General features: G+C 52.5%; 2 protein-coding genes across 5 annotated transcripts in view; one reads left to right on the forward strand and one right to left on the reverse strand.

The window, feature by feature from the left end:
* Positions 1 to 2737, reverse strand: part of TBC1D16 (TBC1 domain family member 16) — a 78065-nt gene extending 75328 nt beyond the window's left edge. For 2 of the 3 annotated variants that reach the window (XM_047832860.1, XM_047832858.1), the window contains exon 1: positions 2601 to 2737. The gene's annotated coding sequence lies outside the window, so the exon portion shown is untranslated. Of the gene's footprint in view, positions 1 to 1785; positions 1865 to 2600 lie in introns of those variants that run through there. The other variant, XM_047832859.1, reaches the window with a different exon arrangement.
* Positions 2738 to 2888: 151 nt separating this feature from the next.
* The window catches only part of CCDC40 (coiled-coil domain containing 40), a 42967-nt gene continuing 28007 nt past the window's right edge, over positions 2889 to 17848 (forward strand). For both annotated transcript variants that reach the window (XM_047831621.1, XM_047831620.1), the window contains exons 1-7: positions 2889 to 2926; positions 4727 to 4811; positions 5242 to 5691; positions 12301 to 12445; positions 13731 to 13906; positions 14714 to 14797; positions 14884 to 15103. In XM_047831621.1, the coding sequence (XP_047687577.1) occupies positions 2898 to 2926; positions 4727 to 4811; positions 5242 to 5691; positions 12301 to 12445; positions 13731 to 13906; positions 14714 to 14797; positions 14884 to 15103 (1189 nt within the window). In that variant the 5' untranslated portion in view covers positions 2889 to 2897. The remainder of the gene's footprint in view (positions 2927 to 4726; positions 4812 to 5241; positions 5692 to 12300; positions 12446 to 13730; positions 13907 to 14713; positions 14798 to 14883; positions 15104 to 17848) is intronic.

Raw genomic sequence — 17848 nt, forward strand, 5'->3', positions numbered from 1 at the left:
GGCCCTAGGTGCGTGAACTTGGGGGAATTTATTCTCTGAGGCTCAGGGTCCCCATCTGTAAAATGGGGCAACCTCAGTCCTGACTTTATGGGTTTGTTTTTAGGGCTACGTGACGTCATGCATAATAATCAGAAATTATGTACACGGCAACCATCAACGCTGGAGCGTTGTTAAGAACTTTCTGTAGCCATATTCTGAGCCGCTGCTCGCCATAAACACTCCACAAGCCAACACGTGCCACAGAAAACATAATGACCTCATTTAGCGTACAACTTGCCTCCCAGTACCAACAATGGGCAGCTGTTCTTGAACCCCTCAGTTACTACTACAAGGCAATCCCTACTTTGCAAGTTTTCATGGTTCTTAAAAGCATTCAATAGTCACTAATCAGTTAATGTTAATATTCCTAATGAGGAATTTCTTTTTTTTTTTTTAATGTTTATTTATTCTTGAGAGAGAGAGAGAGACAGAGCGCAAGCAGGGGAGGGGCAGAGAGAGGGAGACACAGAATCCAAAGCAGGCTCCAGGCTCCGAGCTGTCAGCCCAGAGCCTGACGCGGGGCTCGAACTCACAAACCGCGAGATCATGACCTGAGCCACCCAGCGCCCCTCTAACGAGGAATTTCTTTTTTTTTTAATCTTTTTTTTTTTTTTAAATGTGTATTTATTTTTGAGAGAGACAGAGACAGAATGAGAGTGGGTTGGGGCAGAGAGAGAGGGAGACACAGAATCCGAAGCAGGCTCCAGGCTCCGAGATGTCAGCACAGAGCCTGACGCGGGCCTGGAACTCACGAGCGGCGAGATCATGACCTGAGCCGAAGTTGGAGGCCCCACCGACTGAGCCCCCCAGGCACCCCAGCACATGGCCATTTTCGAGAACCATTTCTCACTTCCCCGATACAAGAACTGGGGCCTTCAGGCCGTGAAGAAGTGTCCACAAGACCAGTGCAGGGGGTAGGGGGGGTGGGGGGTAGCAGCCTCGCTTCTCTTCTCAGCCTCTCTCTCTCCCCCCCCTCATGTGAACTTGGTGCGGCAGCAGAGCAAACTTCACGGTGGGGAAAGAGAACATATTATGTCTTTTCTATCTCCGAACAGAACCTGAACTAGACTGTGGCCAACGTATAACACCAAATTCCGACTGTGGGTACAACGGAGATTTCAAGATTCACTGGCTTCTGGCTCCTTGGGGTATATTTAGCAACCCTAAATTGCCTATTTTTTTTTCTTTCTCTTTTTTAAGTAAAGAACGAGGGGGAAAGCGCCCAGGCCTAAAGGAAGTGAGTTTCCTGACATGCGGTGCTCCCAGCCAGACCACCCGACCCTAAGGCCCAGCAACGCTGAGAGCGCGCGCGCTGTTGGGCTGGAAAGCACACTTCGGGGGGCTGTGTGTGCAAACGGCGGCCCCCTACAAGTTCTCGTTCGCGTGCTCCGACGATCCAGCCAGACAAAGACCGCAAGTTCCCGGGTCCGCCGGCTCCAGACAGGCGGGGACGGAGTCTCCCCGAATTAGGTCCACTCCCAGCCCGGGGCGCCGGCGCCCGCCGCGGAGGGGGTCCCCAAGGGGCCCCCGCGTGGTCCCGGGGTGCCTCCACGCCGCCCCGCTTCTGCCCGGGCCCCGCTCCTCTTGGGGCTGCGGCCGGACCCCGGCCCCTCCCGGGCCCCGCCGCTGCAGGCCCAGCGCCCCGCGCGCGCTCCCACCCCGTCCCCGCCAAGGGGGCGCCGCCCGGTCCCCCGCGGGGACCCTTGCGCCCCGCCCCCGCGGCCCCCGCCCGGGCCCGATACCCACCCGGGTCCCGCAACGCGGGCCGGAGTCGCACCGGCTCCCGGAGCCGCCGCCGCCGCCGCCGCCGCCGCCGCCGCCGCCGCCAGTGAGGCGCGGCGGGGCGGGGACGCGCGGCGAAGCCCGGCCCCCGGCCCGCCCCCGGCCCAATCCCGCCCGCCCCGGCCCCTAACCCGGCCCCCCGCCCAACCGAGACCCCAACACGGACCCCAACCCGGCCTCGGGCCTAACCCGGCCCCGGATCCAGCAGGGACCTCAAACCGAACCTGGACCCAAGCCCGGCCCAACCCGGCCCGACTCAGACCCCAACCCGGACCCCACCTGCCCGCTCCCCCACCCCGACCCCGGCCCAGCCGGGATCCCAGCCCAGCCCCGGGCCCAACCCGGCTCCCGGCCGATCCCCCACCCCCCACCCCGCAACCCCTTGGTCCGACCCGGCCCTTCCCCCGTCGCCTTTCGCCCTCGAGACTCAAGTCCCCTGCGCCAGGCCTCCCCAATTCCGGTCCCGGGGACTCTGCCCCCGACAGCAGGTCCGAGTCCGCCACGCGGAGTGAAGGCAGGACCCCTGGGACGCTCCACGTGCGCGCTCGCCCTCTCCGTTTACAGTTTTCCTATTTTGGGGTAGGAAGGGATCATCACCCACCAAAGTGCCACCGAGCCTCCGTCCTCCGCCGAGGAGTCTTCGCGGCACCTCCACGGAGGGGACGCCGACCCTCCCCCCCAGTTATGGGGATGGATGGGTGGACACTAGGCTGGGGTCCCCGGCCCCCCCCCCACCACCACCACGGAGAAGCCTGCTCCGGAGCCCCTCGAGACCCCACCTCCGCCTGCCACTTTCGGGGCGCTTGGCGGTCGCCGGTGCCCGGGGCAGCGGAGTTGCCTGGCTGGACGCTCGTAGACACGGCGGTCGCTTTACAGAACCCGAGCCGGGCGGGACAGAGCTCGGACTCAGAGACGGACAAACCATGTGTGTGTGAGTGTGTGTGTGCACGTATTTCGGTGCTGTGCGCCTCTAGCGCGCTTCGGTGGCACAAAGGCCGCGCCGCCGCGCAGCCAGCGCCAGCCCCGCGCGTGGTCCCCGCCCGCCGGATGTTGACGGCGTCGCCTAGCAACGGGAGATGGCGGAGCCCGGTGGCCCGGCCGGCGGGTAAGCGGGGCCAGGGTCGCGGGTCTCGCAGCGCCCCCACGCCTCCCCCTTGGCGTAGCCTCCGGGGCGTCCCTTCCCCTCACGCCCCCTTCCCCGCACCTGCGCCCCTCCCATCCCCGCTCCGTTGGGCTTTCCCGCCTCCCCCCCAACCCCGCCACCCCCAAGCCTCCGCGCCCCTTCCCGTCTCCAGTCCCTTTGTCAGCGTCCCCCTCGCTCCGGCCGCTCCGCTCCCTGAACCCCCGTACTTGCTAGCCCCGCAGTAACCATGGCAACACTATGCTTGGCTGTGCCTGCTGAGAGGCCTGGGAGTGGGGGTCTCTGTGGGCCTGGGCCGCCCCGCCCCTCCGTCCTGGAAGGGCGGACCCCTCCCCCTCGCCAGGCGGGAGGGGAAGGGTCAGGGTCCTTGTGGCCTGGAAGCCCCTGGGTGACCGTCCTCCACACACAGGTAGACAGTAGCCAGGTAAAGAACCTGCCACCAGCCTCTGTGCTCTCGAGCTTTATTTAAAAGGACAGAAACTATTTTAAAGAATTTGACCTTTTACTTTTGATGCTTCTGTAGTGTTTCATTAAAAAAAAAAAAAGTTGATCTATATGTACTGATATGGAAAGATTTCCAAGTTACAGAAAATGAAGACTAAATGGAAAACAGTATGTAGAGTGTGATCTCTAAGTGTGTGTGTTTGTGTGTGTGTGTGTGTGTGTGCGCGCGCGCGCGCGCGCGATTAAATGCATAGAAAAGTATTTGAAAGAATATACCCTTATATCTCTTCTATTACTAGTGGTTCTCTTGAGAAGGGGAGGGAGAGTCACAGAGCATTTTCACTGTGTCACACACTTCTGGGTTAGTCTGACTTTTTTAAAAAAATAAGCTTGTAGGGGCGCCTGGGTGGCGCAGTCGGTTAAGTGTCCGACTTCAGCCGGGTCACGATCTCGCGGTCCGGGAGTTCGAGCCCCGCGTCGGGCTCTGGGCCGATGGCTCAGAGCCTGGAGCCTGTTTCCGATTCTGTGTCTCCCTCTCTCTCTGCCCCTCCCCCGTTCATGCTCTGTCTCTCTCTGTCCCAAAAATAAATAAACGTTGAAAAAAAAAATTAAAAAAAAAAAGCTTGTATTTTTCATGAGAAGACGTAATTTTAGGAATGTAAATGATAGGGCACCTGGGTGGCTCCGTGAGTTGAGCATCTGACTTCAGCTCGGATCCCGTGGTTTCGTGGGTTCCGGCCCCACATCAGGCTCACTGCTGTCGGTGCAGAGCCTGCTGAAGTTCAGATCCTCTGTCCCCCTCTCTCTGCCCCTCTCCCTTTGTGCTCTCCCCCCAAATAAATATTAAAAAAAAAAAAAGAATGTAAGTCATGACATTCTTGTACTATGGAAATCATGGAGAAACTAACCAAGGGTCTCTGAATTTGTCCCTTCTGTGCAACATTCTTTTATTTTGTATTTCTTTTCCCCAGTTTTGTCCCAGACACACACACACACACACACACACACACACACACACACATATATATATATTCAGGGTGACTTTTCTGTTGTAATCTACTTACGCTGTTCCTTTGACGTTTCCATAATTATTTTTCATTCATTCGTACAGCGACTCTTTTGTGGCACTCCCTCCCTCCATGTAACAGGTATGATCTAGTGCTGGGGTTGGTGACAGACATAACAAAGTCATGGCCAGCAGCCTAGAGGGAAGGCAGATAATGAACAAGTAAATAAGAATATATACAGACACTGGGAGGTCATAGATGCTAAGAAAAAGAACGCTGTTATTGGAAACTTAGACCGTATATCTGCACCCAGGTCTGAGCCAGAAGGCGAATCAACTGCTGAAGGAGAGAAGGACCAGAATAATGAAGGCGGGGACCAGAGTGTTGAAGGCGACAGGGTAAGGTTCCCTGTGGGGTGGGCTGTGTGTGCTGGGCTTGTAGTCACGGAATTAAAGAGTTAAGAGCTGTTCGAGAAGACCGTACAGTGATCTTGTACCTTGCACTAGAACAGACTCAATCCCATCGCAGAGAAACTCGTTTTCCTTCCTTCCCATTCTTGAGTGTTGGTGGCTAGTCAGGATGCCCCCCACCCCCGTCTCCTACTCAGATCACCCTGAGGTTTTCGGAATTCGCTTTCTATAGCAAAGGACGCAAAAATCACAAACACTGGAGGGAACAGATGAAGCGTGGAGCGTATTCTCTCAGTGACACTCAGACGTGTACAGATGCGATTTTCCCGTCCGCATAATTACACAATGAAGAGTAAAACTTCACAGGGCGCCTTATACTGTGTTTCCTGATTTTTTCCCCCCTGCCACGCATCTATAGATCCCACCAACAGAGAGGAGCAGCGACCAGAAGGATGACGAGGCTGTCGATGCCGCAAAGCTTTCTGAAGACAATGAGAGAGTCACAACTGAAGGAGAAACCGAGATTGAGGGAGAAGTCGAAAGTGTTGAAGAAGGGGAGACAGAAGAGGAATTTGAATCTGAAGGAGAGTTCGAATCCGATATGGAAGGCACATCACCCAAAGGGAAAGTCAGTTCTACGGATCTGGCTTCTTTATACAAAAGTCCTGCGGAGATGCCCAGAGAGGAAGCGGGCCCCACAAACCTGTACGAACATGTGGGCGGGGAAGCTGTTCCCGAAGACAGAGGAGCCCCCGGTCCGTCAGAATCCGGAGAACCAGGGGACACCTCCGCGCAGCCATCCCTGCAAGCCTTGGGCTTATCCGAGCAAATAGGCCAGGATGCTTCTGGACCCCAGACTAGCACACCGGTGAGTGGCCCTGAGGTCTGTTTTATGAAAGTGTTTTATTGCCTCTGTGGTCTGTCACCCTGGGTGAAGAACTTGGGGCACGTTATAAAAACACATCGCAATTCCTGTTAGAAATTTCTTAGCAAACTGAGGTCTTAGGACCCGCTGTTGAATGCCAAGAGTTTCTGGACCTTTCTTTGGTGTTTGCCAACCCTAGGTTGGGAACATTTCACGTAAGGGCATCCAGGATTCTGGTCTCCCGAACGGCACTGTCCAGTGAAACTTTTCATGATAATAGAAATGCTCCTTATCTTTGCTGTCCAGCATGGTTGCCATCAGTCACATGTGGCTTCAGAGATGGAGGGACTGAATTTTTAATTAGGATTCTAATTAAATTGATATAACCACTTGTTGCTAGTGGCTACCATATTGGACAGGGCAATTCTGGATCATAATGATTATAATGACAATAGTTACTGTCTTTTAATTTTCTTTTCTTCTCTTTATTTCTTTTTATTGTTTTAAGATGAAATTTATTGTCAAATTGGTTTCCATACAACACCCAGTGCTCATCCCAACAGGTGCCCTCTTCAGTACCCACCACCCACCCTCTCCTCCCTCCCATCCCCCATCAACCCTCAGTTTGTTCTCAGTTTTTAAGAGTCTCTTATGGTTTGGCTCCCTCCCTCTCCAACTTTTTCTTTCTTTTTTTTTTTTTTTTTTGCCTTCCCCGCCCCCATGGTCTTCTGTTAAGTTTCTCAGGATCCACTTAAGAGTGGAAACATATGGTATCTGTCTTTCTCCGTATGGCTTATTTCACTTAGCATAACAATTTCCAGTTCTATCCACGTTGCAACAAAAGGCCATACTTCATTCTTTCTCATTGCCAACTAGTATTCCATTGTGTATCTAAACCACAATTTCTTTATCCATTCATCAGTTGATGGACATTTAGGCTCTTTCCATACTTTGGCTATTGTTGAAAGTGCTGCTATAATTATACATTGGGGTACAAGTGCCCCTATGCATCAGCACTCCTGTATCCCTTGGGTAAATTCCTAGCAGTGCTATTGGCGGGTCATAGGGTAGATCTATTTTTAATTTTTTGAGGAACCTCCACACTGTTTTCCACAGTGGCTGCACCAGTTTGCATTCCCACCAACAGTGCAAGAGGGTTCCCGTTTCTCCACATCCTCTCCAGCATCTATAGTCTCCTGATTTGTTAATGACTATCTTTGAGAGAGAGAGAAAGAGAGGGAGAGAGAGAGCACAAGGGGGGAAGGGCCGTGGAAGAGGGAGAGACCGAATCTGAAGCAGGCTCCAGGCTCTGAGCTGTCGGCACAGGGCCTGACGCAGGGTTCGAACCCACGAACCGTGAGATCATGACCTGAACCAAAGTCGGCCCCTTAACCGACTGAACCACCCAGGCGCCCCTCTTGTTTAAATTTTTGAACAAGCATGGGATTATAGAAAAATTGAATCATGGGGGCATCTGGGTGGCTCAGTCAGTTAGGCGTCCGACTCTTGATCTCAGCTCAAGTCTAGACCTCAGAGTCAGGAGTTCAAGCCCCATGTCGGGCTCCACACTAGGCGTTGAGCTGCTTAAAAAACAAAAGAAAGGGGGCGCCTGGGTGGCGCAGTCGGTTAAGCGTCCGACTTCAGCCAGGTCACGATCTCGCGGTCTGCGAGTTCGAGCCCCGCGTCAGGCTCTGGACTGATGGCTCAGAGCCTGGAGCCTGTTTCCGATTCTGTGTCTCCCTCTCTCTCTGCCCCTCCCCCGTTCATGCTCTGTCTCTCCCTGTCCCAAAAATAAATAAACTTTGAAAAAAAAAATCTAAAAAAAAAAAACAAAAGAAAGACAGAAAAAAGGAAAATTGAGGTATTATTAGAAGAACTTTTTATTTTTTTAACCTCGGAGAGTAAGTTGACGGTCTGATGCCCCATTGCCTCCAAGTGCTTCTGTGCGTGCCTCCCACGAACAACCAAAATATAACTATCAAAATCAGGAAATGTCATCACATTACCAGATAATCCTCAGGCCTCATTCACCAAGTGTCCAAATGATGTCTTTTATAACAGAAGTGCGTTTCAAATCACATGTGGCTTTTAGCTGTCCCTTCTGTCAGGACTTAATCTTTCCTTGACTTTAATGGCCTTGACACTTTTAAAGACTACCAGCCAGCCACTTTTAAAATGTCCCTCAGTTTGGGGCGCCTGGGTGGCGCAGTCGGTTAAGCGTCCGACTTCAGCCAGGTCACGATCTCGCGGTCCGTGAGTTCGAGCCCCGCGTCAGGTTCTGGGCTGATGGCTCAGAGCCTGGAGCCTGCTTCCGATTCTGTGTCTCCCTCTCTCTCTGCCCCTCCCCTGTTCATGCTCTGTCTCTCTCTGTCCCAAAAATAAATAAACGTTGAAAAAAAAATTAAAAAAAAAATAAAATGTCCCTCAGTTTGGATATTCCTGGTTTTCCTCTTGATGAAATCTGGGTTATGATCCAATGGAAAGGGTTCACAGATGGACTCTGTGTCCTCCTTGTGTCCTAACAGGTGGCACACAGTCATAGTTTGTCCCATTACCAATGATGTTGGTGTGGATCCCTTGATGAAAAAGTGCCATTCTTCTCCACTGCGAAGTTACCGTTTACCCCTTTGCATGTAAGAAAAATTGGGTGTGGGGGCGCCTGGGTGGCTCAGTTGGTTAAGTGTCCAACTCTTAGTTTCGGCTCGGGTCATGATCTCACGGCTAGTGAGTTCAAGCCCCACGTTGGGCTTCAAACTGACAGTGTGGAGCCTGCTTGGGGTTCTCTCTCTCCCTCTCTCTCTGTCCCTCCCCTGCTCACTCTCTCTGTCTCTCAAAATAAATTAATTAAATAAAAAGAAAAGAAAAGAAAAATTGTGTGGGAAGGTGCTCTTTTTGTTTAAGATAGGAAAGTGAGTATTTCAAATGAAGAAAAAAAATCACAACAGATTACCACCATATTTCTAAGAGTTCATATTTCTCTCAGCAGTGTGTACAGGTCCATCTTTTATCAGATGTATCCCTCACTATTTTGGATTTTTTGATGGTATTTTAAATGTCTTCCAATTGTTTGTTGCTATATTGTATATAGAAACACAACTGATTTTTGTATATTGATCTTATATCCAGCAACATTGCTAAACACCCTGCTAGTGAGGGGCAGAGAGAGAGGGGGAGAGAGAGAATCCCAAGCAGGCTCTGCTCTGCCAGCACAGAGACAGACCGATGCGGGGCTCCGACCCACAAACCGTGAGATCATGACCTGGGCCAAAAGTGAGAGTTTGTCACTTAACCGACTGAGCCACCCAGGCGCCCCCAACACCCTTGTTAGTTCTAGTAGCTTTTTTGTTTTTGTAGAATCCATACAATGCTTCATAAGGATGATCATGTTGTTTGTGAATAAAAGCACTTTAATTTCTTCCTTTCAAATCTAGATGCCCTTCATATCTTTTTCTTGCCTTCTTAACACTGGCCAGAACTTCCAGTACAATACAACACTGAATAGAAATTGTCCCCAATTTGGCCTATGGGAGCCCATTTAAGTTGGTCTTTGTGTCCTTCTGACGCACCCACATCATGCTTTTTTTTAACCGCCGTCATCCTTGGAGAACTTTCTCATTCTCTGGCACAGAACTGCCTGGCCCTAGAATCAGACATTTCTCCAGGAGCCTGGTTTCTTTTCACGGAAAACAGGATTTAGAAGTCAAGATTCAGGTGCCAGGTAATCTCATTGACTGGGATGTCACTGTCCCCAGGATCTCTCAGTATCATACACACCACACATGCACACACACACACACACACACACAGCAACCTCACACCAACCTTTCTCTAACACCACTCACCCCTGAGTGGGTTCTTCTTGATGTCCTCCCTTTCCATATTCCCATGTCCTTTTTCCAACAATGGGAAGCCGAGCCTCCGTTCTCCTTGATGTAGTTATTAATTTGATCAGCCCCCCAGGTGTAACCCTCACTGCATTTCTCCACCCTCCAGTGGACCCTTCTCACCCCACCTGAACTGCGACACCCCACACTGGGACGCCCCAGTCACCCTCGTCACTGTGGGGCCAACCCCGCCCAGGCGGGCCCCAGGATGTTTGGGCTCTGACTCTGTGCCAGGCCATCGTCTGTGGGGACTCTTGTCTCCAGGCCCAGGCCTGTCACCTGTGCGGTGATGACCCCCCACAGGGACGGTCTCTGGAACCAGCCCTCCTCACCCCACATTAGGCCAGCCCCACCTGCTGGCTTCAGGTTTGAGTTGTTCTGGAAGGAAAGCAAGGAGCAGGGTTACATTCCTCTATCTTCGACTCTGGGCTGGACGCGCCTACACCCTTGACGTTGCTGTCTCAGTGAATCTGACAACAACCCTGTGGGGCAGGAACTATGATTACTGTACAGATGAGGGAACGGGTGGACGGACTTCCCTGCCCAGAGTCGCACAGCTGTGATGGTTGCTCTCGATCCAAAGCCACCGTTCTGAACCACAAAGCAAAGATCCTGCCCCACCTGATGAACCCTAGAGAGTTAATAGCTTTGGAGAATAACATGGTTTGATGCCCACTAATTAAACTCAGAAGAGCAAGGGTCTCCACCTCGTAAGATGTCCAGAAGATGGGAAGTGTGGGCCACTTGGTGATGTGAGCTGTAAACTCAGTGTGCGTCCGTGGGTCTGGTTTCTAGAAAACGCGCAGGGAAACAGTTTCCAAATGTGATCAGCCAGAAGGGCAGAGACAAACCTGAGAGGGAGCCCGATTTTCCTTCCTCCCAGCTGGTGCTCAGTCTTTAGAAAGAAGAGGAATTGCGGGGAGGGAGCTGCCAAGTGCATCGGCCTCTGGATGCCTCGTTGAATTCTCAGGGGGAGAAGCCTTTTCTGGACACCGCAGAGGTGGGCTTTTGACTCTGGGCCCCCATTATTGTCATTACGGTTCTGGACACCTCGGGGGTGGTTTCTAGAATCGGCATCATCTGAGGAAGTATTAGAGCACGAGCTGGGGGTTGAGGCGTCCCAAGTCTGCACCTGCCCTTGGCCGACTGTGGGAACTTGAGGCAAGGTCTTTAGCTTCTGTGAGGCTGCTTCCTCCCGACCCCCCCGCCCCCCCTCCCACCGCCAGATAACAGAAGTGACTCCTATCACCTCCTCACGGGGGGTTGTGCGGGGTCATTGTTGTTACCAATACCCACCAGTTCAGCAGCAGCAATAATTATCATCGACAGTAATATAATTGCAAGAGTATCGTTTAAAGCTAAAACGGAGGCAGGCATTTTTATCGAGAGAAGACGTTTTCTTTTCTTTTTTTAAAAATTAATTTATTTTTTAATTTACATCCAAGTTAGTTAGCATGTAGTGCAACCATGGTTTCAGGAGTAGATTCCTTAGTGCCCCTCCCCCATTTAGCCCCTCCCCCCTCCCACCACCCCTCCAGTAACCCTCAGTTTGTTCTCCATATTTGAGAGTCTCTTCTGTTTTGTCCCCCTCCCTGTTTTTATATTATTTTTGCTTCCCTTCCCTTATGTTCATCTGTTTTGTATCTTAAAGTCCTCATGTGAGTGAAGTCATATGATATTTGTCTTTCTCTGACTAATTTCACTTAGTATAATACCCTCTAGTTCCATCCACGTAGTTGCAAATGGCCAGATTTCATTCTTTTAGATTGCCGAGTAATATTCCACTGTATATACACCACGTCTTCTTTATCCATTCATCCATCGATGGACATTTGGGCTCTTTCCATACTTTGGCTATTGTCGATAAGGCTGCTATAAACATGGGGGTGCATGTGCCCCTTCGAAACAGCACACCTGTATCCCGTGGATAAATGCCTAGTAGTGCAATTGCTGGGTCGTAGGGTAGTTCTATTTTTAGTTTTTTGAGGAACCTCCATACTGTTTCCCAGAGTGGCTGCACCAGTTTGCATTCCCACCAATAGTGCAAAAGAGATCCTCTCTCTCCGCATCCTCGCCAACATCTGTTGTTGCCGGAGTTGTTAAGGTTAGCCATTCTGACAGGTGTGAGGTGGTATCTCATTGTGGTTTTGATTTGTATTTCCCTGATGATGAGTGAGGTTGAGCATCTTTTCATGTGTCGGTTGGCCATCTGGATGTCTTCTTTGGAGAAGTGTCTGTTCATGTCTTTTGCCCATTTCTTCACTGGAGTATTTGTTTTTTGGGTGTTGAGTTTGATAGAGAGAAGCCTTTTTCTTATCAAGATGTCCCTAAAGTGGAATGGTTTGAAAAAAAACAAGTAGAAGCAACCCTCTTGCCTGGGGCTGAGGCTTTCCAGCAGCCTTTTGTACAGAGGAGGCTCAGAAATGTTGCTTACCATCCTCGGGGAGATCAGCATCTGGAAATAAAGAACCCCACATGTGACACACGTCCATACCTCAGCATGTACACTTTGCTACAGTTCTAGACAGGCAGAGACCATTCCTGAATTCCTGGGGTCGGGGGCGTAGATGTTTTCCATTTTGCAAAAGCCAAATAACCTTTATATCCAAATGGTTTTCTTTTGTTTTAGCAATTACGTTGAACTTTGAACACTGGAATAGGTCAAAATCAAGTAACTTCAGTCCTGATGAAGCCCTCGTTGATTTGGGTTTGGTTGTTCTTGCTCTAGAAATCCTCGCACGAAGAGCTCCAGCAAAAAGTCTTCCCTCTGGGGACACGACACCATCTCCGACTGAGCCAGGGAAGTAGCATCACGTCCTTGGACTCTGACGAGCTGCTTTTGAGCACGGAAGAACCCTTCACGCAGGAGCCAGGTACCACGGCACCCGCCGGGCCGTCCCGTCCCGTCCACGAGATAAGCCCCTTCACATCCCCTTCGGTGTGAGCGGTGCCACTCATTCGCCACCTGTTACCTCATTTCTTGTTCAGCTATGAGCCTAAAGACAAAAATGTTATTACTAGGTATTATTCACTCTGTCGCATCGCGTTTAATCCTTACAGTAACCTGATGACGTAGGAACCAGTCTCCCATCTTACAAAGATCCTAAGAGTCATTTAGTGGCCTATCCGAGTAAGTGGCAGAAGCAAACCGTGACTGAGATCCGATGACGTCCCAAACCACAGCCCCTGACTGCCACTTCCTGCTGCCTCCTGGTCTCACAGAGGGGCTCGGCCACAAAATCCTCCAGTGTACGTGTTTTCTGAGTTTCAGAGCCTTGCTCGGCACGCCCTGTCCCCTATCCCAGTGTGGTGGACGTGGGGAAAGCAAATCGGGGTGTTTCTTATTCCTTACGGTACATGTGCGTGGATGGTCCAGCTAACAAAGCCCTGCATCACCCCGCAAGTGACCCAAAGATAGCTCACATCTGAACGAGTTAAAAACAGAACAGGATCTCTCTAGCTCAGGTGGATAGGGAAGCTGGAAGAGGAGCCTCACAGATATTTCATTTCTTGTCAATCTTTTCAGCCGTTTCCCATCAAAAACAAAACAAAACAACGTAGCCCCTCAGTAAGGAGCCAACTGTCACCCAATATTCCCTATCTGTGTCTAGAAAAGTATCTACAAAACATCTTTCCTTCTTGGAATATATTAAAGGTAATATACATTACCTTTTTAAAATTTTTACCTTCTTTACAATTTTTTTGAGTGAGAGATCGAGAGCAAGCAGGGCAGGGGCAGACAGAGAGGGAGACAGAATCCCAAGCAGGCTCTGTGTTGTCAGCACAGAGCCCAACGCGGGGCTCGAGCTCACAGATCGTGAGATCATGACCTGAGCCGAAATCAAGAGTCAGACGCTTAACGGGCTGAGCCACCCAGGTGCCCCTACATTACCTTTAAAATGGGATCCTTTCATGCGCGCGCTCTCAAAAATAAAAATAAAGTGCGATCCTTTTTATGGATCATGTAAATCGACACATAGAAGATTCACGAACAGAAGACCCTGTAAGCAGCGCTTCTGAGCCCCAACCCCCTGGACATTTGTCTCTCTTTTCCACCGTGTTGCACGCCGTTGGACATCAGCCTCGCCTGATGGCGTCTGCAAGTGGCCTCGTTAAGCACCGTACTAGCCCCTCAACAAGGCTTGCTGTCCCCCCCAGGTGTCCCCCCTGAGGAGCCTGATGCCGAGCCCGAGGGAGAGGCCGTGCCCGCCTTCCTGGACCAGGTCCAGCAGCTAAGCCCTCCCAAGGAGGAGACTGTAGACCGAACAGAGTCCGAGGGCAGCGACGAGGTGGAGGAAGACAGAACCCCTCTGGTGGTTCTGGACCCAGACCACGTAAGGACATGCTCCCAGGCCTTGCTGGCGCCCTGCACACACGGAGAGCTCCCCACGCCCCACCCCAGCCCCACGCGCCCCTCACCCTCTCGGCAGTTTGTCTTCACAGTTTGGGCCCCTGCTCTGTGAGGCGTCTTCTGTTTTGCCAAATCTCAACCTTGGCACGGCTGACACTGGGACCGGGTCACTCTCTGGGGCGGGGGGGGACTGTCGGACACAGCATCCCTGGCTCCAGGCGCTGGATGCCAACAGCGCCCCTGCCGCTTAGCCGTGACAGCCAGAAATGTCTCCAGATACTGCTGGACGTCGTGTGGGGGCGCGGTCACCCCCACTCAGAGCCAGCGCTTGGAGCGAACCTACCAGGTTATGAGCTCCCTGGCCGCCCCCTCTGGCGAGCGGGGAAGGCAGATCTTGACCGGCCGAGCCCATTTGGACAGTCGCGGTGCCCACCCCCCATCCCGGAGAGGATCGGCAGTTGTTCTGGGAAAAGGGGCTCCGTGCTCATTCAGCACTGGCGACCCAGGTCCATCACCCATCTCATCTCCAGGGAAGTGGGGGAGGGGGTTCCAGGACCACCACCCCAGCTCACCCAGGCATTCCCCCAAAATAATGCGCTCAAGCCTTCAGTGCCTGGGACAGGGCCATGAGTGCCTTTAATCTGTGGCTGGCGGAGTAGGTCTCCGGGCAGAAGCGGGGAGCACCCGGCGTGGAAGTTCTTTCTGTGCCCCCAGGGAGACCTCTGGCAACCTCGGCTGTGCCCTGCATAGGCCAGGAGAGTGACCCCGGCTGGCTTCTCTGTCGTTTTAGCCCCTGATGGTAAGGTTCCAGGCTGCCCTGAAGAACTATCTCAACCGACAGATAGAGAAGCTGAACCTGGAACTTCAAGAGCTGGTGCGTATCTGTCCAGCCCCCCCCACCCCCCACCCCGCCCGCCTGTGCGCCTCCGTCCGTTGACACAGCCCCTCTCTCTGCGGCAGGGCGCGGCCACCAAGCAAAGCCGGGTCCAGCGGCAGGAGCTGGGGGTGCATCTGTACGGGGTCCAGCAGCACCTGGCCCGCCTGCAGATGCAGCTGGAGAAGAGCCACGACCGGCACTCGATGGCCGCCTGCGCCAGGCGACAGAAGGAGGAGGAGCTGCGGGCCGCGCGCCAGCTCTACGCCCAGACCTGCCAGAACGCCAACGGCGAGCGCAAGAAGCGTAAGGCGGGGCGTCCCCGCGTGCTGTCACGTCCCCGTGCGCCTGCGCGACCCCGGGGGTGTCCCCGAGTGCCGTCATGACCCAGCGGGGCGTCCCCGCGTGCTGTCACGTCCCCGTGCGCCTGCGCGACCCCGAGGGTGTCCCCCAGTGCCGTCATGACCCCGAGGGTGTCCACGCGTGCTGTCACGTCCCTGTGCGCCTGCGCAACCCCGAGGGTGTCCCCCGAGTGCCGTCATGACCCAGTGGGGCGTCGCCACGTGCTGTCACGTCCCCATGGGGAGGTGCCACACACCATCTCACCCCCCAAAGGCTCCCTGGGATCGCAGGGAGAAAAAGCAAGATGTGGTCATATCCTAGGGGGCTTCCCAGGCTTTTTAGAGAGGGAAGTCATCTGCGTCTTCAAAGGCCCCTCATGAGGTGAAGCAGCAAACAGCGAAAGGGGACAGGGTCAAAGCTGAAGAGGCACGTGGGTCGTCGGGGCTTGGCAGGCTTTAAAGAAGTGGGAACGAATGGGCGAGGCCCAGTCTGGAGCCCAGGGTCTTGAACGAGCCGGGACCCATGGCCCAGGGGACAGGGCAGAACCCAGGGAGGCTTTGGACCAGATGAGGCAATAGGGCTTTTCCTAGTAAAACAGCCCCCACCCCACCCCCACCCTGCTCAGAGCCAGGTCGTCGGCCTCCCTGAACGGCCGCTCGCTCGCTCGCTCGCTCTGCTGTGATTAGTTCAGCCTGGGGCTTTTTCATGTTTCCAAGTTTCTTCATCAACTCTATGATCATTGCAATGGGGAATGTTTTAGACCCTGAGAAACGCAGAAGTTTCTGGATTGACAGAGTCCGGGTAAATGCTCATTTATCAGGCGCCCTCCCCGATCACCACCAAATTAACAGAAAATACCGAAAAGAGAAGAAGGCGAAATTCATGCTGTAACAATAAAGAGTCGCACCCTCCAGGTGGGGTAGAATGTGGGGCCCCCCACCCCCTCCACGCCAGGACCCCTCAGGGGAGGCTCAGGGTGTGGACAGGCTTCCGGAGAGATACAGTAATCTCTTGGACTTCGTGTCCTTCCTGGAGGTCACCGGGCACAGGAAGGGAAGCTGTCCAACCAGGTAGGGATTCCAGAAACGTTACGGTTTCTCCTTCCGGAACACGAGGGGATTCGGGTGGTGGTCCCGGCCCTGCCGATGGGGCAGACCCGTCCCAGGCACAGGGTCGACCACAAAAACGGAAGAGGACTGAGCACGTTCCAGTGGGTACTCCGCCCGAGATCTTAGAGGTCGTCACATCAGTAAAGCAAGATCAAAAAGGATGAGGGAAAAGGCTACTTGGAAATAAAAAATATGACCATCATCCAAAACCAAAACAAAATAAAAGTCTCTAAAAGACAAGTCAATACCACTAAAAACTGAACTTGTAAACTCAGAGGCCGGTTTGAGGAATTCTTCCCCGAATTCGGAGCAAAAAAACCCCAAGCAAAGTGATGGACGTTTTGAGAAGGAAATAAAAGCCACGGCTGTTAGATCTGGGACGGTCAACGTCCATCAGACAGAAATTCCAGGAGATCAGGGGCATTAACCGACAACGTCAGGGGAGAATATCTGCGTGAGTTCCGGAAAGCTATGTCTTCAAATATGAAGACTCACAGAGGGCCGGACAGCTGGAAGAAAAAATAAACGTGCCTGGACACAGCTGGTGACAGTTTTCAATTCCAAAGGCAAAGGAAAAAATGCTACCGGCTTACAGGCGGGACAAAAGCAGGCTCCGGCAGGCGGGGAGGACCCTCTGCCCCTTGCAGGAGCCCAGGGGACTCAGAGCCACCGGGACCCAGCCCGGCCCACAGCTCCGACGAAGTAGTTAGTTCCACGAAGGGCCAGGACCTTTTGTTTCTTGTCTTTTTTTTTTCCTTTTTTTTTTAAAGGCTTCCAGGTGATTCTGATGTGCAGTCAGGGCTGAGAATCACAGATGTCAAATGTAAACGACAAGGTAGCAATGCTCAGAAGGGAGGCGAAGGGGACCAGAAGAGTCCTGTCCACACTCTCACGTCAAGAGACCACAGACTACTTGGGGCACGGATGGGAAAGAAGCCACGAATCACACTTGTGGCTGTAGGGGGAAGCCCTTGGATAAAACCCGTGACCTTGCGTCGTTTCATTTAGCTTTTCGTTAACAACACCAAAATTAAAACATTCTACTTCCAAAGGCTTAAAAAGGGCAAATTAAGCAAAAGAGGTAGGAAGGGGAAGTTAACAAAATAAAATGGCAGAACTGGTTTAAAAAAAATGAGCTGGTCTGATAGATAAAAATACTTAGTTGGGTTTTTTTTTTTTTAACATATATTCATTTTTGAGAGACAGAGAGAGACAGAGCATGAGCAGGGGAAGAGCAGAGAGAGGGAGACACAGAATCGGAAGCAGGCTCCAGGCTCCGAGCCGCCAGCACAGAGCCCGACGCGGGGCTCGAACTCACAAACTGCGAGATCATGACCTGAGCTGAAGTCAGATGCTCAACCGACCGAGCCACCCAGGTGCCCCCAAAATACTTAGTTTTTGAAATGACCAACTGATTGAATAAACTTCTGACGCGCTCAACAAACAGAAAGGGCGCGACACAATTAGCGACACTGAGAATGAGGACAATTCAGAGGCATCATTGTTTTTTATTTCAAGAAGCCCACGCACCGTACTGAGCTCATCATCGAAGAAACTGAAAACGTTATCAAACACCTATTTTCCCTAAAAGCACCAGTTT

Source organism: Prionailurus viverrinus, chromosome E1 (assembly GCF_022837055.1).
Source record: "Prionailurus viverrinus isolate Anna chromosome E1, UM_Priviv_1.0, whole genome shotgun sequence".
Taxonomy (NCBI): domain Eukaryota; kingdom Metazoa; phylum Chordata; class Mammalia; order Carnivora; family Felidae; genus Prionailurus; species Prionailurus viverrinus.